This window comes from Glycine soja, chromosome 10 (assembly GCF_004193775.1).
Source record: "Glycine soja cultivar W05 chromosome 10, ASM419377v2, whole genome shotgun sequence".
NCBI classification, from domain to species: domain Eukaryota; kingdom Viridiplantae; phylum Streptophyta; class Magnoliopsida; order Fabales; family Fabaceae; genus Glycine; species Glycine soja.
In genome coordinates this window covers 41,997,314-42,014,807 of record NC_041011.1, presented here as the reverse complement: position 1 = coordinate 42,014,807, position 17,494 = coordinate 41,997,314, and the positions used below count along the sequence as shown (strand labels likewise).

Below are 17,494 nucleotides of genomic sequence, written 5' to 3'. Positions count from 1 at the left end.
AAATTTCAATTTCATGAAATTATTGTATTGAATTGAGTTTCATTGCTTAGAAATACAATAGGAGGATTTTAATAGGTGGCGAAACAAGTTACTCGGCCCATTGTAAGTTAGTCTGATGCGAGATATTGGCTACAAAAAACTCGGCCGAAACCCCCAACTTCAATTTTGTCCTAGTCCTTGCTATTTACACCTTCTTATTTTACTAAGTACACTCTCATTCCCCCTTTTTATATTTTTCTACCAAATTTACCCTTTTAAACCCTTATCTTACACCTCTCATGTTTGTACTCTTTAAAGTCTTATTTTTATTATTCTTTAAACCCTGATTTTGAGATCATCTTCACCCATATTCATTATATAATACTACATTTTCTACCAATATTACATGTAATATTGTGCATTTTTCTTCACATGGAATTGCATTTCAAGATTTGTATGTTCATCGTTAACTACATCTATTATACACATCAATTGCAAAATAAAACATTGGATGGTGAGTTCTACGTAGATTCCAAATTTTTCAGCTCAACTTGATATTTTATCTTTATTTGGCTGAAATTATAGGATGTTGTTAAAGTAGTTCCTAAAGTTAAAAAAAAATATCAAAATAAATTATTGAAATTTTTAATTGTTTATCTATGTTCCTAAATTTAACAATTTATCATATCCCTAAACTAAACATATATTAATATTATTAGTTAATTTATAAATTGGGAATAAAGATGACATAAAATAAATTAAGATGCTAATTTGCTCCTATAGGGTACATCAACTATTTTTTGTCTCCATTATCATTGGTCTGAGTAGTGCTGAACTCAATTATTTTAAGTAAGATTTTAAATTCGAATTTTGTGGATGAAAAAAATATGATTAAAATAGGAGAATCCTACTAAAAGTGATCAATCAGATTTTTCAACAAAAATTAACTATAGACAAAATCATCATAATTGTTGAATTTTTGGAGAATTTGTTTCTATATAGTTCAAAATCACACTAATTATTATTTTATCAATTATACACTGACTTCTCTTTTTATCTTTAATTAATTTACAGATAAATTAATTGTGGAGTGGGAAAAAGGGAATAAAATAAAAAATTCCACAATTATTTCATGAAAATTAAAAAAAATTGACTGTATCTCTTAGTTTTTACATAAGAATGATGGTAAAATTAGTTAAGAAATTTTGGAGGCATTTGTTTGGAGGTATGCATCAAGATTCCTATTAATATAGATTCTGCAATATCACATTTTCATATATTGTCAACAATAATTGATTCCCCCAGAAATCTAAAATATACATAATTATCTTTTTCTTATTTCGATATAAAATGGTGGATAAATTAAATTTTCATGTGAATAAAAATTATTTTCTACAATAACTATCTATTTTCACGTCATTATTTCATATTTTTTTATTTTATTTTTTAATTAAATAAATTTTAATCTTTTTAAAATTGCAATTGTCAAATAAACATGTGGGAAAGTGATTCCCGAGAATGAAATTTCATGTATTAAAACAAACGCCCTTAGATTAGTAGAAGAAAAAAAAGGAAAAAAAATATTGGGAGGAGAATAGAAACTAGAAAGAGTAAAAGCAGTTGATGTCGTGTTGCACAGAAGTGAAAAACCGTAAAAAGGCGGAGAGAAAGAGGGAAAGGGGAAGAGTTTGTGGTGTGAGTTTGGCGGCACCAATAAAATAAATGCAAGATAGGAAGAAGACAAAGTAGCGCGTGTGAGGTGAGGTGAGCACTCACGTTTTAAGTCACAAATTATTTAAGTAAATTAAAAAAAAATGTTTATTGGTTAACGAGACGACTGAGGCGAAGGGAGAAAAGTCAAAAAATAAAAAAAAAGATGGCACGTGTGGGAGAGAAAGAAAAGACGAGAGTTGTGGTGAGGTTTGTGGGGAGGAGAAGTTTCTCTTTCGAGGAATGGGGTGGTGGAGAAGGTGGCAAATGACAATTCAAGTGAATAATGGAGAACAACAACAACAACAACCACAACCTCATCGTCCCTAATCCTCAAGGTTCTTTTTTCTCTTTCAAATTAATTAATTAATTCCTCATCGCTTTTTTTTTAAAAAAATTCACAATCTACCATCATCATCATCATCATCATCACTCATCCTTTTTGCAAGTAAATGCGGAAAATAATCAAAAGCAACTATTCGTTTTCCAATGCTGTGCCTTTGGACTTGGTGTTGATGTCACGTGTTCAATTCAGATCATAATTTAAGTCCTATGACTGAATCAAATTCGATTTCAATCGAGCCTCTTTTTTTTTTTTGTTTTTTTTTCAGAGAAGTTATGAAAAGTAAAATAATTATAATTATATTATCATAATTTAAGCTTTTTCCTAACGGCAGTTGCACCGACAATTTTATTATTTTTGTGATTGAAGGTTTGGAATTTTGTAGACCAAGTCAGCCATTGTGTACATTGATGATGTGATTTCAGTTTCAACTTATGTTATGCTGTTCACACTTTTATTTGTGATGTTCTTTCAGATTCACTGTGGATGATGAATTTGAGGACTGGGGAAACAATGGATTCTGGATCTTATCCGGAGCGTCCAGGGGAGCCGGATTGTTCATATTACATGAGAACAGGCCTTTGTAGATTTGGTGCAACGTGTCGATTTAATCATCCTCCTAACAGGAAGCTGGTATAAATTGAGCTATATGTATAATGTGTTTCAAATTGGATGTTGATACATAACTCTCCTTGTTCTTTTTGCAGGTGTATAGCACATTTTTTATGCATGTTCGCATGTCAATCTGCACATACATGCTCTTTTCAGTCACATGAATGAATTTCCTGTAGCTGGGACTATATAATGTTGAATCTTACTGTGCTGTTGATGATTTTTATTTCGATATCATTCTTTTATATGAAGAATATAAATACCTGATATGTTTTGTCGATGATCTTATCAGGCTATTGCCACTGCAAGGATGATAGGCGAGTTCCCAGAAAGAATAGGGCAACCAGAATGCCAGGCATGTACTAGTTTCTCAACCTTTTACTGCAGTGCAGAGCACTAATTTGTAATTTTGTATCTTGGCATGCATCTTTATTTAAACATTCACCAATCGTCATAACAAAGTGTTTTTTTTCCCCTGTCTTTCCAGTACTATCTGAAGACAGGAACATGCAAATTTGGAGCCACATGCAAATTTCATCATCCTAAAGATCAGGCTGGAATTGCTGGAAGAGTTGCCTTAAATATTTTAGGCTATCCTCTCCGCCCTGTTAGTTATTAATATTTTCCCCTCATTCATTTATAATTATGACTACAATAGTAGTTGCTCATAAATTTGTGGCTCATTACTGTATCTTTGTTCATTTGTTAACCATTAAATTGTCAGACCTGCTTTCAGACCTGCATAGATTCAGATGTTATGGTTATATTTTCCAAAATTTGGTGTTATTGCATGCAGATATTTAATATCTGAATCCTGAACCTTTCATAGATATTTTGCTTGCTTTCTGGTTGATATTAATGTTCTCGTAACTTACAATGTATTTCCGATGTTTCCTGATTCTGCAGAATGAGCCTGAATGCACTTATTATTTGAGAACCGGACAATGCAAATTTGGGAACACTTGCAAATTCCACCATCCTCAACCAAGTAATATGATGCTCTCATTACGGGGTTCTCCTGTTTACCCTACCGTCCATTCTCCAACTACGCCTGGTCAGCAGTCATATGCTGGAGGAACATACATTCCTAGTCCTCGATGGCAAGGTCCTTCAAGTTATGCGCCCTTAATTCTACCTCAGGGAGTGGTTTCAGTGCCTGGGTGGAGTGCATACAGTGTAAGCTCATCCATTATTTTTAGAGGTCATAAACAACACCCAGAAGATAGTTTTATTCTGTGTTGTGGACTTGTGGCTGATTCTAAGGCACACGATAGCAGGATTATTATGTTAAACGTATGTAGAAGGTCATTTATTTCCGTCATCTATTGCTCCCATTGGATTTTGGACAGTCCTTGTTGCATCATGGATGTAGAGTGTAGACTAGATTCTTAACATCATAGTGCAAATAAGATGTATTCCCATCCCATCCCATGTACCTGTCTCTAGAGTCATTATTCCTCTGTAAAATTGAAGTTGTACCTGTGTTGATGTGAAATTTCATGGTATTTGTCTTTCAACAGAATACATTGGCGATCAATCCTTTAACTTTAGTAATAATGCAACATGGTACATATGCACACACCTGTTTTGTTGAACCTGACATTGCTGATGTCCTAATGGAATATTTCTTTTGCAGGGTCAAATGGGGTCAATCTCTACTTCAGACAGTCCACAGCAAGCAATGAGAAACGGTCAAACATATGGAACTTCTCGTCAAGGTGAGCTTGCAGGATCACAAGGGGCATATTCTCAATTCCGTTCTGGCACCGTTCCTGTAGGGTTTTATACATTGCAGAGGGAGAACATATTTCCTGAGAGACCTGGTCAACCCGAATGCCAATTCTACATGAAGACAGGAGATTGTAAGTTTGGCGCAGTCTGTCGGTTCCACCACCCACAAGAGAGGCTAGTTCCTGCTCCTAACTGTGTCTTGAGTCCCATAGGCCTTCCTTTACGTCCTGTAAGTTGGGTTTCTATCTACCTAGTTGGTTTTTCATAGGCTTAAATTCATTATTTCTGAATTTATTGAGAAGTTCTGAATTTAAGAAGTATCATATCATTAAGTAATGGAAATGGTGTGATTTTCATATTATTTTTTTAAAAAAATTGTGTGAAGTCTGCATAGTATCATTTTGTATACTCTTCTTTCCCTTCGGTGAAGTGAATAAACGTGTAGAGAGGTCATTTGTTTGTGGTAATCGGAGAAAATGCGAAGGTCTACAAATATTTGTGTTTTTTTTTTTTTTTCACGTTAGTTTGGTCTTGTGAGTTGTGATTGAATTAGTGCAATCTGATAGAGGCAGTGTCCCATTTCTTACAGGGAGAACCTTTGTGTGTCTTCTATTCTCGTTATGGCATATGCAAATTTGGCCCAAGTTGCAAGTTTGACCACCCAATGGAAATTTTCTCTCATAATATCTCTGCATCTCCTTCAGCTGATGCCCCAAGCAGGCATCTGTTAGGATCTTCATCTGGAACTGCTGCGTTAAATTTATCTTCCGAAGGACTTGTTGAGTCAAGCTCAGCAAAGCCCAGACGGCTTTCATTATCAGAGACAAGACAGATTCCTTCTGGTGATGATGACATCGATGATGATGGATGATGATGTCTCTTGAAAATGGGTCATTTGGCTTTTACAATTTTTTTCTGAGGGGGGAAATGATTAATCTGTAAATTGATTTTCCCATTGCTGGAGATGTACAGAGGTCATGTCAGGTTGATTCTGTCATTCTGAAATTAAATGCAGTTGACAGATTCAATTATTCTGGATTTCATGTTACCTGGCTGATTTGATAAATTTAAGCAAATGTTGTCACGTTTGGTCAATCCCAACGTGAACAATCCTTCTGTCCTTAAGCCACAACTCTTTCTAATTAACTTTTCACATTATGTAAAAAACCTCTTACTGGAAATCTGTAATGACCAAATTTTAACTCTGAATATTTATTGGGTGCCGGATTGAAACTTGAAACTCATTTCAAATCCTCTCATTTCTCACTGCAGTTGGGTTTATGCTGTCTACTGTGCATGTATAGAATTCTTTTCAGTGGCAAGCCAACAGTATCGCTAATGCCCTTCAATTTTTCATATTCTTGTACATTGTTACCAGAATTTAGCAGACCAAGTTAACTATGCTTTTGTATATCCATGTAAATAACAACTGCTGGAATGTAATTTGAATCTGTACCTCTATTTTCTCCTGCTTTATAAACTATCCGTGGTGATTGTCCTTGACAGATTTTGTTTGGCAGAAGTTGAGGGGTAAAAAGTCTTGATTATGAAAATGTTGGAGGCAGTGAAAGCTGAACCTCTACTAATGTACTTTTTCCAATATGCCAAGCCTCAACATGTATGGTACTTTTGTTCTTGTAGAGAATGCTGTGGGGCTCAAAGCTATATAAATTGCATGGTCCCATTACAGGTGGGTTGATTGCTTTGTTGCAGCCTAGATGTCTTTTTCTTGCGTGGAGTTCGCTTTGCAGTTCACATGCATCAATTCATAAATCTGGAGTTTATATCTTAAAATGGAGGCTTTAGGAAGTCGCATTAATATCGCCGAAGATAACACGTGTCGTATTGCGTACCAAATCTCGTCAATGTTATGACTAAAATGCAGGTATTGCTAAACCAAATCTTTCTTTTTCATAGGTTAACATTGTCCTGAGAGTTTAGTATACTAATCCATCCGTCCCTATTTTTAGACTCAAATTTAAAATAATGTTTTTCTTTTTGTAAGATCTAATTTATAATATTTCTTATATTAATTATTTTTAGATTATAAATATTTTCATTAAAAAAGAAAGAAAATGTATTGTCAAATTATTAAAAGAGAAAGAAGTATTAATGATAAAAATAATTTTTAAAAAAATTATAAATTTAAGATGAATTTATTGATATCAACTAAATTAATCATTTTTTTAATCTTAATAAATTAGATAATTATATCTATGTATACGAAAGGAGGGAGTAAGTTACAGCATATCCGAAAATAAGACGTTATTGGATTACCCCTCCTACAGTTTTAATTTGTCCTTGAAATAATATAATTCGTGCATTTGCTATTTACTGCAGAATAGTTGCATCAAGCACTGTTATGCCGAGTGACGGAGTGAGGAAGGATTTTCTATTGTTTGCAGCGTTTCCCTATTGTTTGGGGCTATGTTCCAAAAGCAAAGGGGTGTATGTCAAGTTTGTGAGGAAAGAACTTGAATTTGATGTAAAATATATTTTTAGAAAGATAAGAGAAATTTTAAGTGTAATTAAGATTTAAATTGATGATTAGTTTCATTGATGACTCAGATTAAGTCTATGAAAATATTGAGCTCTCTTCTGAGAGTCAAAGATCATAATTAAGATAGTTGAAAAAAAAAGGCTAAAACAACCACTAGTGTCGGTATTAGATCGAGCGTGGGTTGACCGCTGTTAAATATGTCCAAGCAGGTGCTGACGAAAATACATAATGGAAGTTGTGGTGAAGAAAACAGGTTAAAGATGAAAATTGTTCTGTGTGACCGACAATCTCATCAACTCTAGTCAAATCAAATTGAAAATGAAAACACGTACAGGGATAAGACCATTCACGAAAAAAAAAGGGCGTAATCTAAAACTTGATTGTTAATTAAAGTGACAAAAAGAAAGAAAGAATAAGAATAACAATCAGAGGAAAAGCAATATTTAGTCTGTAACAATTCTTACTATCTTAGGATCGTTTGTTTTCCAACGTGAGCTCTGATGTGATGTGGTGAGTGTCACCTGATGTCTTTTTAATGAGAGGAGGTTCCTAAACTTTCAGAAATTCTTGCTCTCATATAATGTAGTTAACAACTTTCCAGTGAATGTGTGGTCTTAATAAGTTATGTCGAACAATTTACATAAATTAACGCATTATTATTATTTAAAATAAAAATGATGGTATATCAATTTGTAATTGTTTATATACACTGCCTACTAAGAAAAGAAAAAGATTACGCTTACATGCGACTAATTGATGGAGAGTCCCCCTCAAATAAAAATGAATCACGAGTACAAATGTTAGCATTATTTAAAAAATATTATGCTGATAATACTATTCTGTTTGAATTTTTATAAGTATTATACAATTTTGCAAAGTGTAAGTAAATGACTATTATTTGGCAAATTCTAACCGATAAGGACACTCCTTAAGAAATCTAAATTATTTTTTTATTAAAATACATATTTTTATTATATTCTATAATTTTTATAAAATATTTTTTCATTTAATTCTTTAACCAATATCCTAAAAATACATTTTTTTTAAGAGCCTTATTATTTTAACTTGGGCTTATAAAGAGTTTTGAAGATAATAGGAAATTGATGACATATTCAATCAAACTTCATGGGATTACAACTCTAGACTTAACTCTAGAGAGTAGGGAGCATAGAGTAGAGACAAGAGGGGTCACTCTTCATGGACTCTGATTTCAAAGGAAACACTTGTCCTTGTCCTTCCTCAGGTTCCAACAACTCAAGAGAGTCTGCAAAGCTAGCTATGCACTATGCAGTTTAGTTTTCGCTTAACAAATTAAACTCTCCACTTTCCACACAAACCTAAGAAGAAGCACTTGTCAAGATGCCCTCTTCTGCTCATGCTCATGCTCATGGCCTCATCATCATCTCTCTCATTTTGGTGTCTATTTTTTTACCCAATGTGAATGTGAGTCTTCTCTCCTCTCCCCCTGAACTAAATCTCAATGAATGTGCAGAAAAATTGTAGCTGAATTTTCTTAATTTTCATTATTAGCTGGCAAATGGTGGTGCAACTTCCATGCAAATGATGATGATGATGAATGAGAGCAGAAGGAAATTGGGAAGCTTCCAGATATGTGCACTATGCAACTGCTGTGGTGGAGCCAAAGGGATCTGCTTGCCCTCTCCATGTTGCTATGCCATCAATTGCAACATTCCCAATAGACCTTTTGGCTTTTGTTCCTTCACCCCTAAAACCTGTAATTGCTTTGAATGCCATCTTTAATGTTTTCTCTTGTAAATGTCCAGTTGAGAATATTGGACTTAATAATAATTTTTCACCTTTCAATCAACATACTAATGAATTCAGGTGTTTAATTTGGTGGGGTTGGAATAGAGGACAGTTAAGCCTTAGCTACAAACCTGCTAGTATATCTGTAATAGGTTTTGCTGTTTGTTTCATAATGGATCATGTATCAATGCATGAGCCTTGGTATGTGTATTGTTCTCTCTTTTCTATGTGTTGTATTATGATGCTGATACCAACGTTTCTGTATTGTTAAATTAATAAAGCATGGATATTGCACTTACATATCTGTATTGGTAAATTTGTGAGACAGAGGCGTTTGGCTTTAGGCTCTGGTTTGGAGAGTTGCATATAAATTGTGTATCTTGAGAAGAGTGTTTGAGAATCTTTCTGACATCACTCATACCTTCAAAGTTTGGCAAGCTAGTTTGTTTGTTTTGTTGATCTATAAGGCAATGTGTACGGGTCATACTCTCCCCCGCACATACCATTTAATTTAGGATAATGTTAACCAGTCCCTGAGGACATTGGTTACGGATTTTAAAAAAAATAAGTGTTCATTTTTAAAAATATAGGTGAGTATCAAAAAGTCAGACTATACTCCCTCTGTTTTTTTTTTTTTTAACAAAAAAAGGAACTTCATACATATGAAGAAAATTAATTTACTTCGTTAAACTGTGTCATTCTAATTAGAACACAATTTTTTTTCTTAAACTATCCTCGTGTGAAACTTAATATTAAACATAAACCCGCTATTAAAGGATATTTTAAACATAATTTCATTAAATAAGATAAAAATAGTTAAATTAAATAGTTAAATTTTACCTATATCTGCGAACAAAAAAATTGAATTTTTTTCCTTGAGAATGGAGTATTACAATTTTACACTTACAAATAACTTCTTTTTTTTTTAGTTTTTAAACGGACATTGATTAGTATTTATCTTTTTAATATCACCAATTAGTAACGGACATTGTACTATTAAATATTTCTATTTATTTAAAAAATAATTAATAAATAATTTTTTATATTTCCTTTATTGTTAACCTAAGAAGTAAGAACACTTGTTAAGAGATTCGTCTTTACAAAATTGATATTGCTATATTATTGCAGTGATTTTTTAACGCTATTGAAAACTGCCAGTGGCCACTACCAGTTTGTTCGTTTTAGATATTAAACTGTATCAAATGCTTCTCCTCTTTGCTATCTTTAATATATTGTGACTCAAAATTTGTGATTGTCATATGCATGCTAGGAAGGAAACAAAATGCAGAGTATTATGTGGGTTACGGAAGAAAAATGTGGAATCAAGTGATCATCCAAAAAAAAAAAAAGATAAAATGAATACTCAAAAGGTAATTAAATCAATAATTATAAACTGTCTTCAAATGCACTTGACATCAATTAATTTTCTCAAATCAAAATCCAAAAAAAATAAAATTGACAGTAAGATGTTTAGTCAAGAAAAACAACGCTTAGAGTCTAGCTGATTTACGAGTTTCTAACTACCCTCTCATCATCTTTTTATTTACCCTCAAAGCTGATCCAATAAAGGTGAAAATTTTTCCACTAAAATGCACCTTGCTTATTTAAGATAAAACTTTATTCCAGGAGTCATGTTGTCCTTGGGATCCTCTTAAGCTTTCTGTCATACCCATGGTCAACACATGCTTTAGCTGCCAGTAGCACTTCTTCTCTTTACATAAATGACATGTTATTTTTTTTGTACAAAGTTTACATAGAACTTATTTTACCACTCCAATTCCTGCACTGGCTATTGAAATGGATCGACCCAACATTTATCCTCCTCAACTGCCTTTTCCCAACGTTTTCTAAAGACATCTAATTCTTGGTAAGAAAGTCTCCTCACCTGCATCACCCAGAAAACAATGTTAGTAACAACAGAACAAAAAAAATTAAAGTATTAGCTTCAAAGGTAACCAGTGACTATTTCGTTGGCTATTGCACCAAACATCAGAGGGGACCCCCAATTTTTAACTTTTTTTTTCTTTTTTATCAAACAAACTGACAAACACAATCCAAGTATTAGCCCATCCATAGGCACAAGTTTTGCAAATAATCTGACTGGTACCAGACTATGATTCTGAATTGGACAGCAAAATGAAACATGCTTTTAAGTGAGGAACATTCAGAGAATACTTCAATTGACAAATCATGACAACATGGTAACTTACATCAACTCTATGATCCTTTTCCTGAGAAGAAACCTGCAAGTCACAGATAAGTCTCAGTTTTAAGGAAGACAGAATAAGCGACACACATGCTAAATAAGAAGTGTGCTAAGAAATTATAATCTTTAAAAAGTTAAAACAAGTCTTTCTTCATAATTAAACTCTTTAATAAAAATGGCACTTTTCTGACCATAGTATTATCTATGCCTCCAAGGGTGGGACGATTGTAGTGGACAATGTATTCAGCATCCACAACACCAACGTTTTTTGTTCTATCACCCTGTATCCATCAGAAATAAAGGTCAGATTGAACTAGAAAGCAAAAATAAAAGGAGATTGATAAAAGGACAAAATTTAAATACAGTTTCATGAATGTTGTTGGTGTTATTCTCCAATAAGAAATGGCATTTCATCTAGGTGTCAGTATTGATTTTAGTTACCATGATTATCCAGATAAAAAGTTGATTTTGATTTGAGAACAGTATCAACAATCTATGGTATTGCATATAGAAAAATGGAAATCAAATTTAACCAAAACATAACTCAACTTGCCTGAGCACAGTAGCCAAGCTGTATGTCTAGACCCCATGCATGGATCAAGTCATTCTGTAAAAATTAACCACAGATGGTGAATAAATATGAAACCATTATAGAGCAATGCTTATGGTAATGCTCCACAGCTGCATTAATACTTAATAGTACAGAGTGGTGCACCTGAATCATATACCAAACACAACGCCAAGCAGCTCTTGAGAAAACAGGAGCCATCATTTCTATCCACCTGAAGCAAATTAGTTCACCTTTAATTTCTTGAACTGTGTGGAATAAAGGGAAATCCACGTTAAATTTGTTTACCACAAAAATACTTACCCTGTACAAGGTGGGGCAGTGCTGCTTTTATCACACCCTTTACCATCATTACTAGCTTTATATGTCCTTCTGCAAGCACAATGACCAAAAGCATGCACAAATATGCTTTAAAGCACACTTATCTAGTTACAACACCATTAGAAGGGAAACACAAGTTCTCTTTTAGTTTTTTCAATAAATGTTCATTACCACATATTGAGGGGGTTTGAACTCAAAATGTCTTTCTCAAATTAGGTGTAGAGTATACTGTTTGGTTAACTACATTAAAGTTTAAACCATAAGCAAACCTTAATTGCTATATAATCAATCAACCTCCAGAGGATTTCCTTCTTGACATATAATAGCAGGGCCTAATTCTAAAGAAGTACTTATTGAAATAGTGAAGACTGCTATAATGATATAATGAGAACTACATAACTTATTGTTGAGAACATGAAGAGGACATATGGGTGAACCTGTGCACTGATGACCTCCTCCCACGTGCAGTAATCTGATGATGCACTTCTGATTTTTTAGGATCCAGTGCTGGTTGTGATATCTCCAGCCCTTCACGTTTGATAATAGAAACATACCTGAAAAGAATTTAAGAAACATGGAAAAATACATTTCAGACATAAAACTTATAATAGTTCCATATTTGAATGAAAAAGCAAGTGCATATAATTAACAAAAGTTAAAACGGAATTCTACTTACTTATCTGGATGGAAATGCTCAACTCCTAGGTCCTCATCCCAAAGGAAAATATAATCATATTCTGTAACTATGTCAGGGTGTAAGAAACGTTTGGCAAACCACCTAGTCAATGAAAACGTATTTATGATATATGAAACATGAAATGGTTTAAAATATGGATGTGAACGGAATGTAAAATCACCTAGACACCTACCATTTGCTTTGATCAATTGCCGACACATGAATGACAAGACTACTCCACTCGAGATCCTTCCATTCGTCAACAATACCATCATAGTGGAAGAGCATCACGACGAAATTACTGTCTATAAACTGTGATATAGGGTAGAAAGACGGTCATGACCCACAAACAACATAGAGTATAATTTGCAATGAATAATTTGTACAAAACTCATTAGAGTACCTTTTTAACCATCTTGCTCACAAGATCTTTCTGTTTTATCCCAACTGCCATTGCAAACAAATTGGTTGATGCATTTACCTTAAGCTGTCCAAATTTAGCCAATTTTAGTACATACCATACCAGAAGCAAAGAAAAAATAATTAGAACCATTTGACTCAGGTGGTGATGATATGTGTTCTATGTCAATAGAGTGACAATTGAAGGCTACATCAATAACCTACAAAAAAAGTCATGTTGAAACTCACTTCTATTTTGTGATGGCCCTTCTTAGTCACGGGAGGATTCCATAAAGGCCGCAATTCCAAACTGGAAGTGGTGGAGACTATGCCTGCAGGTAATGCTTCACTTCCATTAGGCCTGCACTGGTTCTACTAAACAATATAAACAAATATAAGCACCAAAGTTCAGCACTTGAAACAGTGCAATGATTAAGAAAAGCATGCAAGTGAGAGAAAGAACCTTGCATTTATCAATTACTGTGTCCACTATTACATTCTGATCTGCGTCCACTGCTGTATCCATTTTCCAGCCTGGTAGTTTCGGCTGCATGAAATTTGGAAGAACATGAATCCTACTTAGTCAAAGTCAAATTCTTCATTATGAGACAAGGATTTTATGTATACCTCGTGTGTGAAGGACGAGGTCATGAAAAATAAAACAGCACAAATTAAAGAAGCTGCTGGGAAGATGGCATAAAGACATGATTTTCTACTCTTTGTATCAGCACCAGAAAAAGCCTGGTCCAACATAAGACAAGGTTTAGATAAAAGCAAAAGCACAATAATTTTATAGAATTGAAGACTCTTTTAATTCCTCTTTTCATAATTTCTTAAAATTCTGATTATGTTTTTCATCTTTAATAATTCCTTACACAACAGAAAACAGGCAGAGCCCCTATAGGCATAGGCCATGCAAAATCATGAAATCATTAAAATTTAAAACAAATAAGAACATAAGAAAGAGCATGGTTATTGGTTGGCCATATTATTTGTTTTAGAAAGAAAAAAAAAGAGGAAAATATGAATTGAAGCAGAAGGGAGGAAAGAAAGAAAGGGTACTCGAGAAGGTGACTTCATAATATCTGATTTTCAAAAGCAGAGAACGGCGTTGGCGTTGTGTTGTTGTGATCAAAATCAAAAGCAGCAAAGGTCATGGAAAAGTGTTTGATTAGCCACAAGCAATATGCAATATTTGAAAAGGAGAACTAATGGAGAAGATGGTGACGGTCATCGTGGACGTAATTGTAATTCAAATACGTAAGGTTTGGAGAAAAAAATTGGAAAAAAAAAAGGATAAGTTTCTTTCCTTTAATTTTTGATTTTAGATATAGTTAGTTCACGTAAGGAGCGGGAACCGAACAACGCGGTGACACAAACAAACAAATTAACATATCAAATATTATTGCTCCAACATATTCATCTAACGTTCTTGTTATCTTTTCTTTCTTACTTGTTTATTAAGAAAAATTAAGGTTGTTACAAATGATATACACACCTTTTGTCTTGTCCTGCTTGTTCAGTTCACTCCCATTGAATCTCTAATACGATATTATTTTTAATTTTTTTTATAGGATATGATATCTTTAATTTAATTCAATGGCATTTTATGATTGATGATTATTACGTATGTTGCGTGTTATAAGTTTATTCAACTGATTATATTATTCCCGTGCTATATGAAACTTATCCTATTGGTAGGTTGTGGCGCAATATCATGTGCTTATATTTCAAGCCATTGAAAAGGTAACAAAGAAGAGCATAATGGCCATATTTGTTTTTCTCTCCATTTGGTTATTGACTCTCTTTTTCCCCGGGAGTTATCACTATCAGTTATCAAATATAGCCTCATCAGCGAAAACAAGTTGGCTTTTCCTAACTTGCTTTTAGAGTTTTATCTACTATCAAATATGCCTCATCCAACATTTTTACTTAGATAGTGACAGAATTTAGACAGGTTTATTTGAATAATTGGCTGCGGAGAGATGCTACTTGCACACTTTATTTTAAGGAATTTTTTTTATGATTGATTAGAATTTATTAAAAATTATTAATTTTTAGTAGGTTTTGTTTCTAGAATATCAAAAAGAGTGTCGTTACCATTTTTTCATTGGGTGTGTGTACAAAAATATTAATGAAAAATTAAATAATTGGATGAAAATTAAATTAAATAAATTTAAATATACTTTTAGTCCTTTAAATTTGAATAATTATTTTTTTAGTCCTTAAAAAAATATTTTTATTAGTTCCTCAAATTTCAGAAAAGTTACTTTTAGTTACTTTTTGTTTATTGTCATCATAGTTTCACACGTTGTGGTAGTTTTTAACCATAATTTTTTTAAAATCATTTTTGGCGATTTTGAAATCGCCAAAATATTTTTCTCATATTGGTGACTTTTGTTTTTACATATTTTGATAATTTTAGAGAAAAAAAACAAAAAAAAACATGAGTTTGAAATTATTTCAATTGTTTGCATATTCTTATAGTTTTAAATTGACATAAATCATTTTAAAGATATTGAATTAAAAAAAAAATATTTATGATGATGTAAAACAACCATAAATTTTACTTAACACAAAGATGACAGAAACTAAAAATAACTTTTAAAAAATTTGAGGGACTAATAAATTTTTTTTTTAAGAACTAAAAAAATAATTACTTAATTTTAAAAGAATAAAATCTTATTTAAGCCAATTAAATATTTAGATCATATATTTATATTAGTAAAATTAAATAATATCTTTATTTTACTTATCGTATTTTTCTCTCATTTATTTTTTAATTTTTTATCTTTTAATTTGAATTTAAATCGATTTGAATTGATGATAATTTCCTTATCATAATTACTTTAATTACTATATTTATATAAATTTATGAATTAAAAATAAATAAAATTTAATAATGTTTTTGGTGTAGGACAATAAATATCCCATCCCCATTTATAGTTATACATAAATCGGGAATATATTTGTTTTAAAAAAATCAATAATATCTATAATATATTTTTGGTTTTAAAGAATTTTTTTCTTTCTATGTATCAGACTCAGATTTAAAAAATTGAATGAAAGAGATAAACTTTACATTAACTAAAATGTCTTTTTTTATACAATTAATTAAGATGGTATTTTTTTTGGGGTACATATAACTGTAAAAAAGTACAGTATTTAAGGATTCCTTTTATTTTATTTTTTTATATCTTCAATAACTGACAAAATAATAACTAACTAATATAATCATTTAAAAAAATACCAGATTTTTTTATTATAATCTCTCTTTTTTTATTTCTATATATATATTAAATTTGATATAAATTGTATTAACATAATTAATATTAAATATTTTAATAAATTTATATTATTTTATTTGTATTGTCCATTATTTGTCCAAACATATATATATATATATATATATATATATATATATATATATATATATATATATATATATATATATATATATGATACAAAATTGTCCAATAACTTATATCTTTGTATTGCTTATATATTTATCCTATACTACTTTTCTTATTTTGTTATATATCATATTTTTAATAAATCAAACTAAACCAAGAGATAAAATCAATCAAAGATAAATTATTCTCTCCCAGTCATTCTCCATATACAATATTAAAGATTCAAAGTCTTAATAACTTTTGCATAAAAAAAACTTTTAATAACTTGCTTAAAAGATCAGAGCTCATTACTAGTCAAACGGCCACTTATTGGTAGTTGTTGACATGTCAAAATTCATACATTCTTTTTTATAATTTATTCATCAATGTAATAAGATATTTTATTTTATTTCTTCAACTTAACTTATTTTATATAACAACTTTAAAAGTATACATGGTTATTCTTTCTTTTTCTTTACGATATATATGCTTATATATATATATAATAAAATAAAATGTTTTATATAATAAAACTATATCCTATTCCTTTTATAAAAAAATCCTATTATTTTTTATTTTTTTTAAGAATGAAAGACATGTACTGTGGGGTTTATAATAATTTATTTAGGTACCTATTTAATCAATTAAGTTGCATCTTTTTTTACTATTTATCTTCTTCTTAAGGTTCAGTATTATTATTTAATTAATCATAAAGTTAAAATTACGAGCCAGTATATGGATGCCCAACTCTCCTATGGTCAACACTCAACAGAAATCATAATTGTGGTTCACAAGTCTACTTCAACAGGCAACAGCCAATATACTTACTAATTTTATTTGTGGATGGCGTAAGCATGTATGCGCAATAATTAGATGCATCAATGAGATAAAGCTATGAATTATTTCTTTCTTATCGTTTTTCCTTTTTTTAATTATTATTCAGTCTTCTCTTTATTCAATGAAACTCAAAACAATTATTATTACTAAAATAAAGTTATGATAGTCATTTATAAAAAAACGAAAAAAAGTCTAAATATATCTCGTCACCAATTTAAAAATATCACAAAAAATTGTAATTGAGAATATATTACAATTACAATTCATGCATATACAAATATTTTCAAAAATAAATAATAAAACACCACATACAGTCTAAAATTAATAAACAAAAATATACAAAGGTTACATACTGAAGTCATGTGGGCCTAGAATTCATAGATACTTGGGAACTGCTAGGCGCACCCAGCTGTTTTCCTGGTACACCCAGAAAAACAGTGAAATGTCTATTTT

The 17,494-nt window shown here is 31.5% G+C and overlaps 2 protein-coding genes and 1 long non-coding RNA gene across 5 annotated transcripts; 2 read left to right on the top strand and 1 right to left on the bottom strand.

The window, feature by feature from the left end:
- Positions 1-1,864: 1,864 nt before the first annotated feature.
- On the top strand, positions 1,865-5,646 carry LOC114369722 (zinc finger CCCH domain-containing protein ZFN-like). Of its 2 annotated transcripts, none has more exons than XM_028326970.1 (7): positions 1,865-2,027; positions 2,508-2,665; positions 2,937-2,999; positions 3,132-3,251; positions 3,551-3,820; positions 4,281-4,604; positions 4,965-5,646. In XM_028326970.1, the coding sequence occupies exons 1-7, from the start codon at positions 1,976-1,978 to the stop codon at positions 5,244-5,246; spliced, it is 1,269 nt and encodes a 422-aa protein (XP_028182771.1). In that variant the 5' UTR covers positions 1,865-1,975; the 3' UTR covers positions 5,247-5,646. The 2 variants fall into 2 exon arrangements, with proteins under 2 accessions (XP_028182771.1, XP_028182772.1); XM_028326971.1 differs by lacking the exon at positions 1,865-2,027 and adding an exon at positions 2,740-2,838 and having other exon boundaries at positions 2,526-2,665.
- Positions 5,647-7,991: 2,345 nt separating this feature from the next.
- Positions 7,992-8,940, top strand: LOC114369724. Its single transcript, XR_003657687.1, has 2 exons — positions 7,992-8,318; positions 8,406-8,940. It is a non-coding gene; the product is annotated as an uncharacterized LOC114369724 (long non-coding RNA).
- Positions 8,941-10,002: 1,062 nt separating this feature from the next.
- On the bottom strand, positions 10,003-14,104 carry LOC114369723. 2 transcript variants are annotated; one of them, XM_028326972.1, is made up of 14 exons: positions 13,875-14,102; positions 13,440-13,553; positions 13,276-13,359; positions 13,062-13,184; positions 12,817-12,900; positions 12,607-12,725; positions 12,414-12,515; positions 12,175-12,291; positions 11,720-11,788; positions 11,564-11,630; positions 11,402-11,455; positions 11,040-11,129; positions 10,853-10,885; positions 10,003-10,527 (listed from the first exon to the last, which is right to left on the bottom strand). In XM_028326972.1, the coding sequence occupies exons 1-14, from the start codon at positions 13,890-13,892 to the stop codon at positions 10,432-10,434; spliced, it is 1,170 nt and encodes a 389-aa protein (XP_028182773.1). In that variant the 5' UTR covers positions 13,893-14,102; the 3' UTR covers positions 10,003-10,431. The 2 variants fall into 2 exon arrangements, with proteins under 2 accessions (XP_028182773.1, XP_028182774.1); XM_028326973.1 differs by lacking the exon at positions 13,440-13,553 and having other exon boundaries at positions 13,875-14,104.
- Between the last annotated feature and the right edge of the window lie 3,390 nt (positions 14,105-17,494).

Coding starts and splice junctions, on each gene's coding strand:
- LOC114369722 (XM_028326970.1), top strand. CDS start 1,976: ATGGAGAACAACAACAACAACAACCACAACCTCATCGTCCCTAATCCT. Junction 2,666..2,936: donor ATCCTCCTAACAGGAAGCTG/GTATAAATTGAG, acceptor TGATCTTATCAG/GCTATTGCCACTGCAAGGAT. Junction 4,605..4,964: donor TAGGCCTTCCTTTACGTCCT/GTAAGTTGGGTT, acceptor CATTTCTTACAG/GGAGAACCTTTGTGTGTCTT.
- LOC114369723 (XM_028326972.1), bottom strand. Junction 11,789..12,174: donor AGGAGGTCATCAGTGCACAG/GTTCACCCATAT, acceptor TTGTGCTTGCAG/AAGGACATATAAAGCTAGTA. Junction 10,886..11,039: donor GAGGCATAGATAATACTATG/GTCAGAAAAGTG, acceptor TGTGACTTGCAG/GTTTCTTCTCAGGAAAAGGA.